Source organism: Enhydra lutris, unplaced genomic scaffold, assembly GCF_002288905.1.
Source record: "Enhydra lutris kenyoni isolate GAN:26980312 unplaced genomic scaffold, ASM228890v2 scaffoldscaffold4, whole genome shotgun sequence".
Classification (NCBI taxonomy): domain Eukaryota; kingdom Metazoa; phylum Chordata; class Mammalia; order Carnivora; family Mustelidae; genus Enhydra; species Enhydra lutris.
The window spans coordinates 22815285-22828777 of NW_019154088.1; the positions used below are offsets into that span (position 1 = coordinate 22815285).

Sequence of the window (13493 nt, forward strand, 5' to 3'; positions counted from 1 at the left end):
GCTGCTCTTCTCCATGGCCTGCCCTCCCTGGGCCTGTCCTCAACAGATGTTAGCACTTGTTTTTCCTTGGGAAGGAGGGAGTAGCCCCGGGAGCAAGAACAGTCTTGGGAAGCTCCAGGGCTCGCATAGATGAGCATAGACCCAGAAAGGAATCAGCCAGTCAGCAACAGATACAAGGCTGAAGTCAGAGTTAGAAACGCAGGGTTGGAGTGGACAAGACCCCCAAGAGTCAAAGAAAGGGTGGATATAAGGTTATATGTGTTTGCCTGGATTTCCCAGGCCTGGAGTGGCCCGGTGAGAAAACTGCCCAGTCACGGTCTTTGTATTCACTTATTTAATAATAATAATTCAGAAGAAGAAATCCCAGCTGTAGACCAACTTATCCAGTTTCAGAACATTTATCTTACCCAAAAGTGCATCCCCTCCAGTACTCAGTGGTATGAATGTGAGCTCTTTCTCTAGATCATACCCTCATGCACAGGCCTCTTCTCCGCGACCCCAGCTTGGCTGACACGGGCTACCTTAGAAACCCCCTAAATGTGGGATTGTTGTTCCCACAAGTCACTGTTTCCAGGATGAAACTCTAAGTGACAGAGAATGAAGACTAAGGATCAAAGATTAACAGATTAATTTGCCTAAAATCAAGTCACCCAGAGACAATTAGTCTCAAATAAATATTTATCAAATCTGCAGCATTTCAAAAGGATTTAGTAGACTCATGCTTTCACTTTTTATTGTTCTTGTCTGTGTAATCTTTAAGTGTTAGTCAACTGATTATGCTACATGCTTGTTCAATTGTTTATAATTTATGGGCATTTTTCACAGTAGGAATGTAGAAGTTAGGCCAAAGCACCAAAATCACAAGAGCTCCATTAACTTTTCCAAGGTATCTAATTTGTAAAGGAATATTAAGAAACACAAAAAATGATACACAAAATGTCTGTGCCAATTATATTTATTGCTAGCTACTTTAAACTTTTTTGAAAGTATCTGAAAAGTAGACAACATAGGTAACGTTTTCATAAACTTAGGAAAAAATGTCATTTACAAAGTGCTGCAAATTTGATAAATTTATTTTGTTGACAATGATTCAGAACTACTGTTGGATGAATAGATAAAAATTTTTAGAACACCCAAAATATAAAAAAAACACAACACTAAATGGCTGTAAAAACACCCCAAAGGGAACCGCACTTTTGGCAAACTTGTCATTAAGTGACGTAAACTTTCGCAGCTCTTTCTGCCCATAGGTCCTGTCCCCGGATTTTCAATAAAACCACAAAAAAAAAAACAAAAAAAACAAAAAAAAAAAACCACAAAAAACTGGTGAAGTAAACTGAAAGTAAGTAAGTCTTGGATTGGCTTGAAGGGACCAATTTTAGCCAAGTGGACTAGAACCATGTCAAAGTGTGTTGCCCCTCTGGCTCCCTGGAACCTCAGGGCTTGGGAGCTGCACTGGTTGGAACTCTAGATCCCTCTGCGGGGTGGCAGGTCTGGAGTGGTGAGCGACTGTGAGGGAATGTGGGTGACGGTGACCTGAGAAGAAGGGAGTGAGGGAGCGAGTGTGTGTCTGTGAGTGTGCCTGTGTACACAGTGGGCTGGAAGTCTCCGTGCGCCTGCACCTGGGTGCGTGGCTGGGCCTGAGGCTCCCTGCATGGCTTGCCTGGCCCTCTACTCCCAAAGACTCTCTTGTCATGTCCCCAAGCTGAGGAGAAGAGGAACCCAGGACAGCCACCCACCCAGCCTTCCCAGGCCCACGTGAGTCCCTGAGACACAGGCAACACAGGCAGCAGGTCCACATGAGCTGCCCCCCTTCCTTCATGGGGCTGAGCAGCTTTCCTGGTCCTTAGAGAGAAGGTGGCCAAGAAACAACTCATTGATAAGGTCCAGTTTCCACCTCTTCATCCAGATACAGAGATAAAACATTGTGGTAAGAACCTGCTGACCCCGTATCTGACCCACGTGAGGGGTGCCAGAGTGAGGCGTGTTCATAGTGTCCTCTTTCTGTAACCCAAAGCCAGAACGTTGTTTGGCTTATGCATAAATGGTACTAGAGAAACAGACTAGAATCAGACCTTTAGAAAGTCCTGGAACCTGCCTGTGCATGCCTGAGTATATGCTACAGCACAGGCTGTGCACATGGAAAGAAAGCCAGTCACACCCGCCCCCCCATGGCAATTGGAAGTTTCCTTCTCCACAGTCCATCTGGAATGTTGTATCTTTGGGTCTCTGGCCCCTGGGGCCCTCCCCAGAGGACTCTTCTGCCTGGCCTGGGAGTGCGTTCCTTGCCTTGGCTGGCCTCAGAGGGGCCCTCTGGCCAGAGGGATTTGCCAGGGGCAGCAAAGGCAGCAGCATAGACCGCAGTTCAGATATAACTGGCAGGGGGCTGTCGGGTACTGAGCCGCTGCATGTGACAGCCGTGGCAGAGCAAGTGCCCATCCAGAGGGAAGCAGCAGCAGCCTTCCTCATCACTCAGCTGCATCCGGCAGTCCTAGGGAAGAAGGACACCTAGTTCACCTCAGCCCGGGCACTGGGACATGTTGGGAGACTGTGCTGATCCACACCAGCCTCCTAGTAGACTGGAAGAAAGGTGGTGGGGTCGATTGGAGGCGATGGCCTCCGAGTAGAAGCCCGAGAAAATACCTCAGCTGGACAGCAGGTGTCGCTGCTACAGCGGAAATAATGAGGCGGACTCCCATTTGCAGTGGTTACCAGGAGTCCCCAGTTCAGGCTTGCCTTGGGGAAAGCCAGAGGCAGAAAGGACTAAACACCCAGGACCAGACAGAGTGGATGAAGGATGGCAGAGATACTGGAGATGGGTTGGAGCACCTTCCTGGTTTCCACGCTGTAGACCGCTCCCACAGACTTGAGCAGTCCAGGGACATGCCTCCTTCCCAGCCCCATTCCCTCTCTAGATTCTCCTCCAGGAGCCCAGGCTCCTCACACTCACCTCACAGTGGTAGCACTCAAAGTGATAATCTCGGTCCATGGATATCACCCTCACAATGTCCTCACAGCCCTGAAATGATGCAGGCCCCCATGGGATGAGTGTAGCATGACAACCCCAGTTCTGCCCTCCTCTGGGCCCCTTCCCAGCCCAATGCGAAGATCATTCAAGGGCCTCCAGGGAGAACTCTCTGCAATCACCCGTAGCTTTCAGATGGCCTTTGGAAATCCTACTAGAACTTTCCTCCCTCCCCTTCCTTGATACTGCCTCCAGAAAGGCCTGTCCTCTCACAGTTTTCCCTCTGTCCAGCAGCTCTGGCCTTACCTACCTCTCCGAGCTGTGGGGAAGGAAAAGGGGCCAGCAGTCTAAGTAAAGTAAGCTAAGCTGGGGACAAGGAGTTCCAGTAGGGTCTGGTTCCTTATTGGCTTTCAGATTCTCTCCCCAGGCCAACACGTAGCACACACAGAATAAATCATTGCTGACATCTTCCTACCAGCCCTGAGGATTCTTCCCACCTTTTTCTAGCCCCTACATCTGGGATCTGCTGACTTGACCTCAAAAAAAAGTCTCCTCCTATGGACTGGGACAGACAGGATGAAGCCTGGGCCCAGTGAGGCTGTCAGAAATGTCCAGGCCCGGATGTCAGGGTCAGGGTGGTGACCCTGAGAGCAGAGTCACACGGGAATCTTCGCAGAGCACATTCCTCAACACCACCGCCTCCCGCGGGAAGCCGGGCCCATATGTCCCCACCCCCGCAGCAGCACTGGCTGCCCCACAAGAGAACCCCAGCATACTGACCTCTGAGGGGAGGATGGGTTGGCCGCAGGCCGCACACTTAGGAGCGTAATTTCTGAAGAAGAGAAGGCAGAGACGAGTTGAGGCTGGGGAACCCTGAGGCCAGTCCCACACCACACCCCTAGGGGGCAGACTCACTTGTGGTAGTCAGTGACGCAGTACACCTGGTTGGAGAAGTCCACAGTGAAGGGGATGCCATCCAGACACTTGTTGCAAACGATGCACCGGAAGCAGCCCGGGTGGTAGGACTTCCCCACGGCCTGCAGGATCTGGCTCACGGGGTGGGAAGACAATCAGTCTCCCTCCAGTCTCATTCTCCAGCTACCCGTGGTGCTCCCTGCAGCTCCCCCAAACTCCTCCAACTCCCCGCTCTCCTCCAAGAACAATGCTCTGTAATCTGAGGGGCCCAGAGGATGCTTAAAATAGAGGCAGAAACATTGAACACAGTCTTAGAGAGCATCCAGGCCAGTGGTTCTCACCCGGGGAGCTTGTAAAACCCATCAGTGCCTGGGCCTCACCCCAGAGGTTTTCATCACAGTCTCCGATGACAACCCAGGCACTGGTTATTTTCTTTACTTCTTCCCAGGTGATCTGCTAGGCTTGACCACTGCTCTAATCCTATTCCCCCTGCTTACGGAAAAACAACAACCCTGATTTCTAACTGATCCCAGCCAGTAGCAGGAAGGGGATTAAGACCTGGGACCCCACACTCCTAGCTTGGCTGTGACTGCAGGAGTAGGCAGAGACCAGATCACAGAGGCTGTGTGGATGGCAGGATTAGGGGTGCTGACCCAACCAGCAGCGGGAAGGCACTACAAATAGCTGCTCTGGGGAAGAATGAGAGGAAAGCCACTCGTAGTGATGGAGTTCCTCCCTCCCCCTTTTCTCAGTACCCACTTAGCCCCTGGTTCTACCCCTCAGTCGCTCAGCCTCACAGAGAGTCGCAGTTGAAGACACTTTGCTTACCTTCTCCAAGATCAAGTGACCACAGACACAGCATTTCTCAGCTGCCTCCTGAAACCCTGAAAACTAGGGAGAAAGAAAGAACCAAGGGAGGATATTACAAGCAGAGAAGGACCTGATGGGTGCAACCCCAATGGGCCACCAAGAAAGGTCCTGGTATGGGAGCCAATTCCAGGCCCAGGGGACCCCTCACTCACCAGATAATCTTCCTCACAGTACACGGAGCCATTGACGCTGTAGAAAGCCTTGCAGCGCAAAGTTCGCCCTAGGAGCAACAGACAAGAGACTGGAGCCATCCCAGTGTCCACGTACAGGGCATCCCCGCCCCGGGAACACTGCTCTCCAATGTAGGATGACGTATTTAATCTGGACCTTAGTGCTAGTGCTCCTCACTGCTGTGTGTCCTCCCTCTCTACACAAAAATCCTATCTGATGCGATTCCAATTTACTTTGGTCTCATTCCTGCAAACTTCCCCTCTCTGCTCGCTGTTCCTCCAGTTCTCGCCTCAACAGTTTTCTAAGATCCTGCCCTCCCTCAATGAATGCCTTCCTCTCCAGGGCACAAGGAGTCACCCAGGGGTGGGGGTTGGGGGAGCCAACCCCAGGCTGGGGTACAAGGTAAAGGAGCTGGGAATAAGGTACTGTACAATGCCCATGGAGGTGGTCGCATTGTTATAGGCCTTGCCCTCTGGGACCTTTCAACCTAGGGGCCTCTTTGCCTGTGTATAGCCTTCCTGCTATCCTAGCCCTGTCTGTCTTCTTCCAGGGACAGGCTCAGCAGAGGTCAGGAAATATTGGCATTACTGTTGGGGACAAAGTGCTCTTCTCGGGAGCAAAGTCAGTTCCCTTTCCCACTGCACAAGGCAGCTCCCCCAAGCTCAGAGAAACCCAGAGAATCCAGGATCTTCTGTGAGCTGACAAGGCATGTGACCAACACTTAGGAACTGCTCCAAGGTGTCTAAATTGTCAGGGAGAGGGGAGGAGTGAGACCCAAGGTGGAGAAAAGGGCGAGTTGGCCACCTCCTCTGCCCTCTTCTGATCAAAATCTCTTTTACCTCCTACCAGAAGTTTGGAAAAGCTGACTTAGAGACTCAGGAGACACAGCGGGGGGTACAGAGAGGGAAAGAGACACACCCAGAAAAGGCCCTATAGACAAGACAGACAGATGGATGAACCCAAGAGAACCAGCCAGAGGTGGGGGCTGAAGGTGGTGGTGGTAGCTGGAGTAGGGGCACAGAAAAGCTGAGTGCTGGAGTCAGACAGGCAGAGATAAGAGATTAAAGGTTTAGCAAAGGAATCAAGAGTGGGCAAGCAGTGGGGAGGGGTAATGAGGGAGGTGAGGGAAGGGCTGGGGAGTTAAGGCTGCTGGAAGCACCCCCCCACCCAGGCGGGCCTCCTGAGCTAACAGTGGCAGGCATTCCTGGAGCGTGATGTCATCAGCTTGGCATGGCCCTGTGGCCTGCACTCCAGCGAGGTGGCTGAACTCTGACCAGCCAAGAGAAAACCCCTCTCTCCGCCCCCCATGGCTCCCCACTCCCCCAGCCCACCCCCACCCTTCCCACATTCCAGTCTTTCACTGTCGCCCCAGGCAACTCAGACTGCCCAGGACCAAACCCCACCAAGGAGAGGCCGAGGCTGGGCTGGAGTCCAGGCTGGGCAAGCAAGGAAGCAGAAGAAAGAGGGAGGAACAGAGAGGAGGAAAAGAGGCTCAATGGAGGAAGGGAGGGCTGACTCCAGAACGCAGACGCAATATGGGGGCTGGAGAGCCAGGTATAGCAGAGGAGGGAAGGCGGGCAACAGTGGGCATCCAGACACATGGGGGTGGGGCAGACCCGAAGAGGCACAAGCTCTGCTTTCCCTAGGCACTCCTGAAGGTGTATGCATGTGGGGCATGCTTGAGGCCTCAGCCCGCCCCCTGCACAAGGCCTAGGGGATACACTCACCACAGGAGCAGCAGACAAAGCACTGGGTGTGGTAGAGGCTGTCCAGGGCCTTGCAGGCGTTGCTCTGCCCATAGATGCCTTTGTTGCACTTAATACAGGTGCCTGAGAGGAGAGAAGAGGTTGTCAGCATCATATCCCACACACCTCCAGCTCAAAACAGGGATTTGGGATCTTTCTGGACTGTTCTTTCCCGATTGTTCCAGAGGACCACCAGTCCCAGCCTTCCTTTCACGGGCTCTCTCCTGGGAAGAGAGAACAAGAAATGGGATGCGACAAGATCTTGGCTGAGCAGACCCAGCATTGTTTACTGATTAATCCACAGATATTTTCTGAGCATCTATTTTGTGCCTAGCAAAAATATGGTGTCTGATACTGTGCAAAATTGGAGAGAGTCAAAGATATGATCCTTGACTTTCAAATGTGCAGATTCTGTCAGGGAGACAAGACTAACAGTCAAGGGTATGACCCCTGTTGCACTGTGTAGGACAAAGAGAGATGCCAGTCCATCATGGCCCAGGAGCAGACTCCCAGAGAAAGCAGGCCAGGCCTAGACAGCCTCTCTGGGACCTCAGTTTCCCCATCCGTAAAATGAGCTACCATATAGCTACAAAATGACTTCTTACTGCTCCACACCTCGAGGCTTCCAAGGATGGAAAGAAGGATATGGCTCAGCAGAGGGCCCTGGGCAGAGCGGACCATGTGAGCATGACTCCTGTGGGGAGGTGGCTGCTAAGAATGTAGGGTGTGTTCCAGGGTCTGGAGGTTGCACGGGAAGGTGGGGGAAGGGTGACAGAATCCCTAAGGTCTCCCTGAAATCTATCATGGGATGGATAGAGCTGAACTGCTCTTCCCTGACAGCCCCCTACCCCCCACCCCTGCCAAATACATACACCTGGCTCTGGCACCCGCCTCTCCTGGGTGTGTTCTTTCCTCCCTCCACTCCCCAATTCCAGGCCCATGAGTGAGAGCTAGGGCCTGTCTTTGGGGAGCAGATCCCAACGGGGCCCGCCTCACCCCGCCCCACCTCTCCCCCTCGGCACACTGCCATACTCCTTGCCTGCTGGGGCCCATCCCAGTCTTTGCCCAGGGGCTTCGGAGCCCGTGCAGCAGCTGCAGTGACTGATGGGCCCAGGCCTGTCCTGTTCCCACCCTCTGGCAGCTGGGCAAGGCTGTAGCCAAGGAAGAGGGCCCCTAACTAGGGGCCAGAGTAGAAGGGTACAGTCACGCTGGGAATTCTGTCAGAGGAGACAACCTAACTCTCGGGGAGAAGCAGCCTCTACTTCTGGGGTCAAAATGCCCAAAAGAGTGAACCAAGATCGCCATGCCAGGGGGGCCCATCAGAACCATTTCTTTAGGAAGCCCTGGACATTATGGGAAGACAGGCGCAAACTGCTCAGGCATGCCCGCCTGGCCTCCTCTAACCCAGCATATCTACGCCTAGGTTCTCCCTGCCCTTTTATTGCACTCTGTCCAAGCTCCTTTCTTCCTTCTCACTCTGATGGCTTGGCCAAAGAGACTTCTTTCTGCTTAACCGCCACTTCTTATGGGCCCCAAAAGAAACTGCTAAAAGGATCCTGTCACTCAGTCTCCCTTAACCAAAGCATCATCTACTCTAGGCTTTCCTCTCTTAGGATGGGAGGATGGGGGTTGAACCGGGCAGGAAGGGCCCTTTCAGCCTGCAGCCCTGCTACCTCTCAACTTCTGCCTCAATCTGCCCTCCCCGGCTAGGTTCCTCTCCCTGTCCACATTTCTAGCCATAGAGGTGGTGGTCTAGGGCACCGGGTCCAAGGCAGGAACATGAATGATGGGAAAGGAGAGGATAAGCCCAAGGCCTTCCATTGTTTTTCTTCCCACTGCATTAGCATTTCTTTCTATAACAAATTGGTGGCTGTGGGTCTTAGCTAAAAAGATCCTTCAAGATCCTAATATCCCCTGGTAGCTGAGACATATAATCAATCAAGACTCCTTAAACGTAAGGTGCCTGGGTGGCTCAGTCGTTAAGCCTCTGCCTTGGGCTCCGTCATGATCTCAAGGACCTGGGATCGAGCCCCACATCGGGCTCGGGCTCCCCGCTCCCTCTCTCATTCCCCTTGCTTGTGTTCTCTCTCTCTCTCTCTCTCTCTCTCTCACTCTCTCTCGCTGTCAAATAAATAAATAAAATCTTAAAAAAAAAAAAAAGACTCCTTAAAGGTAATTGCGTGTGGGAGACAGAGCGACCAGGTTTCCTTAACAGAGGCAGAAAATAACGTGCTGTTTCTAGCCTGAATTCTGAGCAGGTTGTGGCCCAAAGGTTATTTCTGGCAGTTACACAAGGTCGTTAACCTGCTAGGGATGCTAGTTTCCAGGGATGCTAGTTTCCAGGAGGTCATGGCTTCTGCCCTGACTCCCCCGGAGGATGGAGTAAATAGGAGACCACCACCAGGTCTCTGCTTAAATGGTCAGGCACGCAACAAGCCAGCATGACCGGGACAAGCTAACAGCAGGGTCCCTGCTTTCCGTCCCCTGAGAGCTTCACCCTCTCTCCCAGGCTCCACTTCCCCGGCCGGGGCCACAGCTCCGCGAGTGTTAGCAAGCAGCACCCCTCCACCCCGCCCCACCTCACCCCACCCTCCGCCCCGCGCCGCGCGGCCGGCCCCGCCCGCGGGTACCTGGAGCGCCCGGGCAGGAGCCGGCACGCACGCGGCCCGCCCGCCCCGCCCCCCACCCGCGCATTCCCCGAATTCCTGCGGGCGGAGCTTGGGCCGGGGTAGGGGCGCGGCGCGCAGAAGCCTGCCGGGGCACCGCCGCCAAGGGGGGAGCAGGATGGGGAGATGCTCTCACTCCCCACTTGGTCCCCTCCCCACGAGGCCTCCTACCGCGAAAAACGGAAGCTCTAAAGCTTCAACTGGGACTCACGAGATAATCAGGGGGTTGAGTGTAGCAGGAATAAGGAGCCCAAGGTCCATTTGAGACCTGGTGGGAAGGGGAAATCCCTCTTGCCTCTCTTCTAGCTCCGCGTCTCCGCCTCCGACTTCCCGGCGCCGGCAATTTGGGCCGTCGGGGCAGTGAGGAAAGGAAGGCGGTGATGGGTCCCGTCCTGTCCCGTCCCTAACCATTTCTTTCACTCACCGAAGTAATCCTCTCTGGCCTCCGGCTCCCGCATCCGGGCCCGGGCGGCCTCTGGAACGAAAGGACCTGGTGGCTCCTCGAGACCCGACGGCTCAATCCCCGAGGGTTCCCCGCGGGCGCCGGCTTCTCGCCCACCCGTGCCCACCGTCAGGCGCAGCAACGCTGTTAGCTCATCCTGGTATCGGGCGCCCGCCGCGCAGTCCCCGTAGCCGGTCACTGAGTGTCGTCCGGGTTGCGCCCCGCGTCTCTCCAAGGGCCCTGCCGCTCCCACTCCGGCCCCGGCTAGAGCTCCGGGGCTGCCCAGGGCCGGGGGATAGGAGTGGCGGCTTTCCTGGCAGCCGAACCCCGCGGGCCGGTGAGCACACAATCGGTCCAGGGCGGCGTGGAGCTCCGGGTAGGCGGACGGCACCCCTCCAGGGGAATACCCCGCTGGAGCCCCAGCCAAGGGTGGGCCAAACAGACAGGGCCCGGCGGGCAGGGGGCTGCCGTGGCGCTGGTCGTAGCCCATGCTGATGCCGCTGGTGCGATTGCTGCAGGGTCGGCTACCTCCGGCTCCGCCTGCCCCCGCCCCGTCCAGCAGCAGGCTACCCCGGGGGCTGGACGGCTTGCTGGCGTCGCTGGCTGAGCTACTGGCGAAACTGGAGCGTGGGCTTAGAGCTGGGGCCGTGGTCTCCAGCCGAAAGTCGGGGGGCAGTGACTGAGGTAGAGGCAAGGCCCGGGTGGGAGGCGGTCCCCCGGGGAAGGAGCCTTCGTAGCGCTGCGCCTCAAAGGAGCCGCGCGGGTTCCGCTCAGCGTCCAGGGGGCCCTGCTCCCGGGCTGGCTCCAACGGCTCATCCCCAGGTCCCCCAGTAGCTCCACGGGGCCCTGATTTCCTAGGCCCCCCCAACCCACTCAGGCGTCCCTTGCCCGGCCCGGGGGTCCCATCAGACCCAGACCGGCTAGATTCACCCTTTCTGCGGCCGAACTTGGCGCTGCCGGAGTCGGAGAGCCTTAACTTCTCCAGCAGGCGACTGGCTTTCTCCCCTAACCGCTCCATGCCCTCGGGCCTGGGGGCTCCAGCCCCCTCCCCGCCGGGCACCCTGCAGCTTCTCGGCGGCCGCTTCTCTTTCCCAGCGGCCGGACTCCGGTTCTCCGGGGGCACGGGGTAGGCACAGGGGGTTAGCGGGCGGCCCAGATGCCCGGCGCCGGGAATCCCGCAGCATCCCCCAGCGAGAGGGGCTGCTTCCCCCCGCGCATCAGGGGTTAAGCGGGGCTAGAAGGGCCTACGGCCGCGGCTGTCCGGTCCGCAGGTCAGTCTGTTCACTCGTCCACTCGCCGGGCCGCCCCAATCTCCCCGGCCCCCGCCCCCCTCGCTCTCACACTCAGCACAGACCGAACTTCTCTCCCAAACTTTTGTCTGCCTGGCCGGATCTACTTTCCGGGAGGGGCGGAGCGCTGTGTGCGAGAGGAACGGGGGTGCCTGCGCAGGGATCTCTGGTGCGGCGGCTGGGGAGGGTGGTGCTGGTGCTAACTGTCCCTGGAGGTGGAGACCCGCCGACCGGAGGCGAGGGGAGGCCGAGGGGCAGTTTGGGCAGCTGCTACTGCATCTCTCAGGAAGTGGGACCGGGAAAAGTGGGGGAGGGGGGAAAGGAACTCTTTGTTTGCAGTTGGAATGCGCGGAGGGGCACGGTGGAATGTCGCGGTCCCGGACGGGGCGACGCGAGGCATGTTCTGCGCAAACATCGTGACTTTGTTCCTACTATGGGGACTGTGGGAGAGATGAAGAGAGACCGGCACAGAAGTAATGAGACCCACAAAGAGGGGGTCAGGGAGAAAGGTAGATACATAAAGAGGTCAGAGACACGTAATGGGAAGAGCCCAGAAGGGCGAGGAAGCCCACGTAGAGAGGTGGTGGAAGACAGGTAGCGAAAGAAAGGGGGAGCTGGAGCACAGGGAGGAAATCGTGGGTGGTGCGCAGACCGAAGGTTGAGCAGACTGAGAAAAAGGCAAATTTGTGCAAGTCCAGACAGAATGAGAGCGCAACAGATAAACTGCAATAAAAGGACACCACTTTCTGAACCCAAAGCTCTGCGACGGTAGGGAGGGAAGGAACTTTAGTGTCTGCGCAAAAAGAGTGAGGAAGAGGGTTGGGACTCATCTTTACCGTCCGGGTAGGACAGATAGAGGACTAGAAGACACCCCCTGGTGTTGGGAAAAGAGATTTTTAGCAACTCTCTCAGGCGACAAGGGGGATGGGAGGCCTGGTGTTAGGGCTAGCGGACGCCTCCCCGATGGTGGGCCCACAGGAGATTGTGATAAAGGGTAAGCATTAAAAAGGAAGAAAGGAAATGTCATTTAGACGATCTAGCAAGTGAAAATTATCAGGGTGGAAAAGGGAAAGAGGAGGCTTCTAGTGTTGGACGTACTGGTAAAATGAAGAATAAGGAAAGGAAGAAAAGGTGGCTGAAGCTAAACGTGTCTAATTAAATGCCAGTGCAACTGATTTTGCCCTGACTAGCATATCAGGGGCAAGGGGTAGAGGAGGTAGAATGGGGAAGGAAATGATTCCTTTGTATTTAGATAGTAAATGAGCATGAAAATTATATGCAAACAAATCATGCATATTATTTTCATTTCAACATTTTGAACACCTTTCATAATCTTAGTGTAGCCTTAGGGAATGGGGAAGCAAAGGAAGTTAATATCTTTGGGGAAATTAATTTGGCACAAACTATTTGGCTTCTTTGTCCTAGCTGCATTGTCTCCCTGACCTCATCTCTCTGGAGAACTAGCCTCTCTCTTTCCCTGTCAGGCCTACAGCTTTTCTCTGATCCAGAGGAGAGTTCAGTATCAGACTAGAAGCAGGGAACACTGAAAGCATTAGTAACAGAGGGGAGCTATCAGGTTGCATCCAGAACCCGCTGTGACATCTCCTTCCTTTCCTGTCTCCAGATGGGGAAAGAGAACTTGGATTCTTCCTTCCTACTACTTACAATCAAAATATCCACAGAGCCTCTTATATTTGGAAGCTTTCCCACTTTGGAGTGAGGATGGGAGAGTGAACCTTAGGAAAAGTTGAGAAGCCTTTAAAGGAAGCCCCTGTGGGAGTTGGTGGTGGCAGCAATGGGCACAGCTGGGACCAACCACCTGTGTTTTCAGGGGATAACAAGAACCAGAGACAAGTGAAGGGGCGGAAGGAGGCACTGAAGGCATGCTCCAGAGTGCTTAGGACCTCAGGGTAACCGTTCTGTAGTCTTGACTAGAGCCGGGAGCTCCGCAGGCCTTGTTCTCTCTCCTCAAGACTTGAATTATGAACTGTGTACACAGTTGGCTCCCAAATCCTTATTTCTAGCCCAGATATTTTTTTCTTTTATAAGTAAGCTCTACGCCCAGCCTGGGGCTTGAACTCGTGACCCTGACTGAGATCAAGAGTTGCATGCCTCCATTGACTGGGCCAGCAAGGCGCCCCTTAGCCCAGACTTTCTTAGACTTAAAAACTCAGCCGACCACTAGCATCTCTACTTGGCTGTCTCAAAGGCATACAACACTCTCAACTGACTTCACCTTTCCTGCCTCCCGAAACTGGCTCCTCCAGCGTCCCCTGAAGAAACGGCACCATTACACACTTAGCTGCTTAAGCCCGAAACAGGAACACCAACCTTCTGTCCTCCTCCCTCCATCTCAGGTCCAACCAACTCTCATCACCAAGCCTGTCAGTCACCAAATCCTCTCAGTTCAGCTTCTTAAATAACTTCCAA

The 13493-nt window shown here is 54.7% G+C and overlaps 1 protein-coding gene across 2 annotated transcripts; it reads right to left on the reverse strand.

The window, feature by feature from the left end:
- Nucleotides 1-1330: 1330 nt before the first annotated feature.
- On the reverse strand, nucleotides 1331-11013 carry LOC111139123 (ajuba LIM protein). 2 transcript variants are annotated; one of them, XM_022491282.1, is made up of 8 exons: nucleotides 9757-11013; nucleotides 6649-6750; nucleotides 4903-4970; nucleotides 4709-4771; nucleotides 3881-4011; nucleotides 3746-3797; nucleotides 2951-3019; nucleotides 1331-2491 (listed from the first exon to the last, which is right to left on the reverse strand). In XM_022491282.1, exons 1-8 carry the CDS (start codon nucleotides 10790-10792, stop codon nucleotides 2366-2368), a joined length of 1647 nt encoding a protein of 548 aa, XP_022346990.1. In that variant the 5' UTR covers nucleotides 10793-11013; the 3' UTR covers nucleotides 1331-2365. The 2 variants fall into 2 exon arrangements, with proteins under 2 accessions (XP_022346990.1, XP_022346995.1); XM_022491287.1 differs by lacking the exons at nucleotides 1331-2491; nucleotides 2951-3019; nucleotides 3746-3797; ... (2 more) ...; nucleotides 4903-4970; nucleotides 6649-6750 and adding an exon at nucleotides 7317-7360.
- Nucleotides 11014-13493: the final 2480 nt, after the last annotated feature.

What these genes read in the sequence shown, in the direction of transcription:
- LOC111139123 (XM_022491282.1), bottom strand. Translation starts at nt 10,792, where the DNA reads ATGGAGCGGTTAGGGGAGAAAGCCAGTCGCCTGCTGGAGAAGTTAAGG. An exon ending in CTTTGTCTGCTGCTCCTGTG is followed by an intron (nt 4,971 to 6,648) that starts GTGAGTGTATCC and finishes TGTTGCTCCTAG; the next exon opens with GGCGAACTTTGCGCTGCAAG. An exon ending in GTCACTTGATCTTGGAGAAG is followed by an intron (nt 4,012 to 4,708) that starts GTAAGCAAAGTG and finishes CCCGTGAGCCAG; the next exon opens with ATCCTGCAGGCCGTGGGGAA.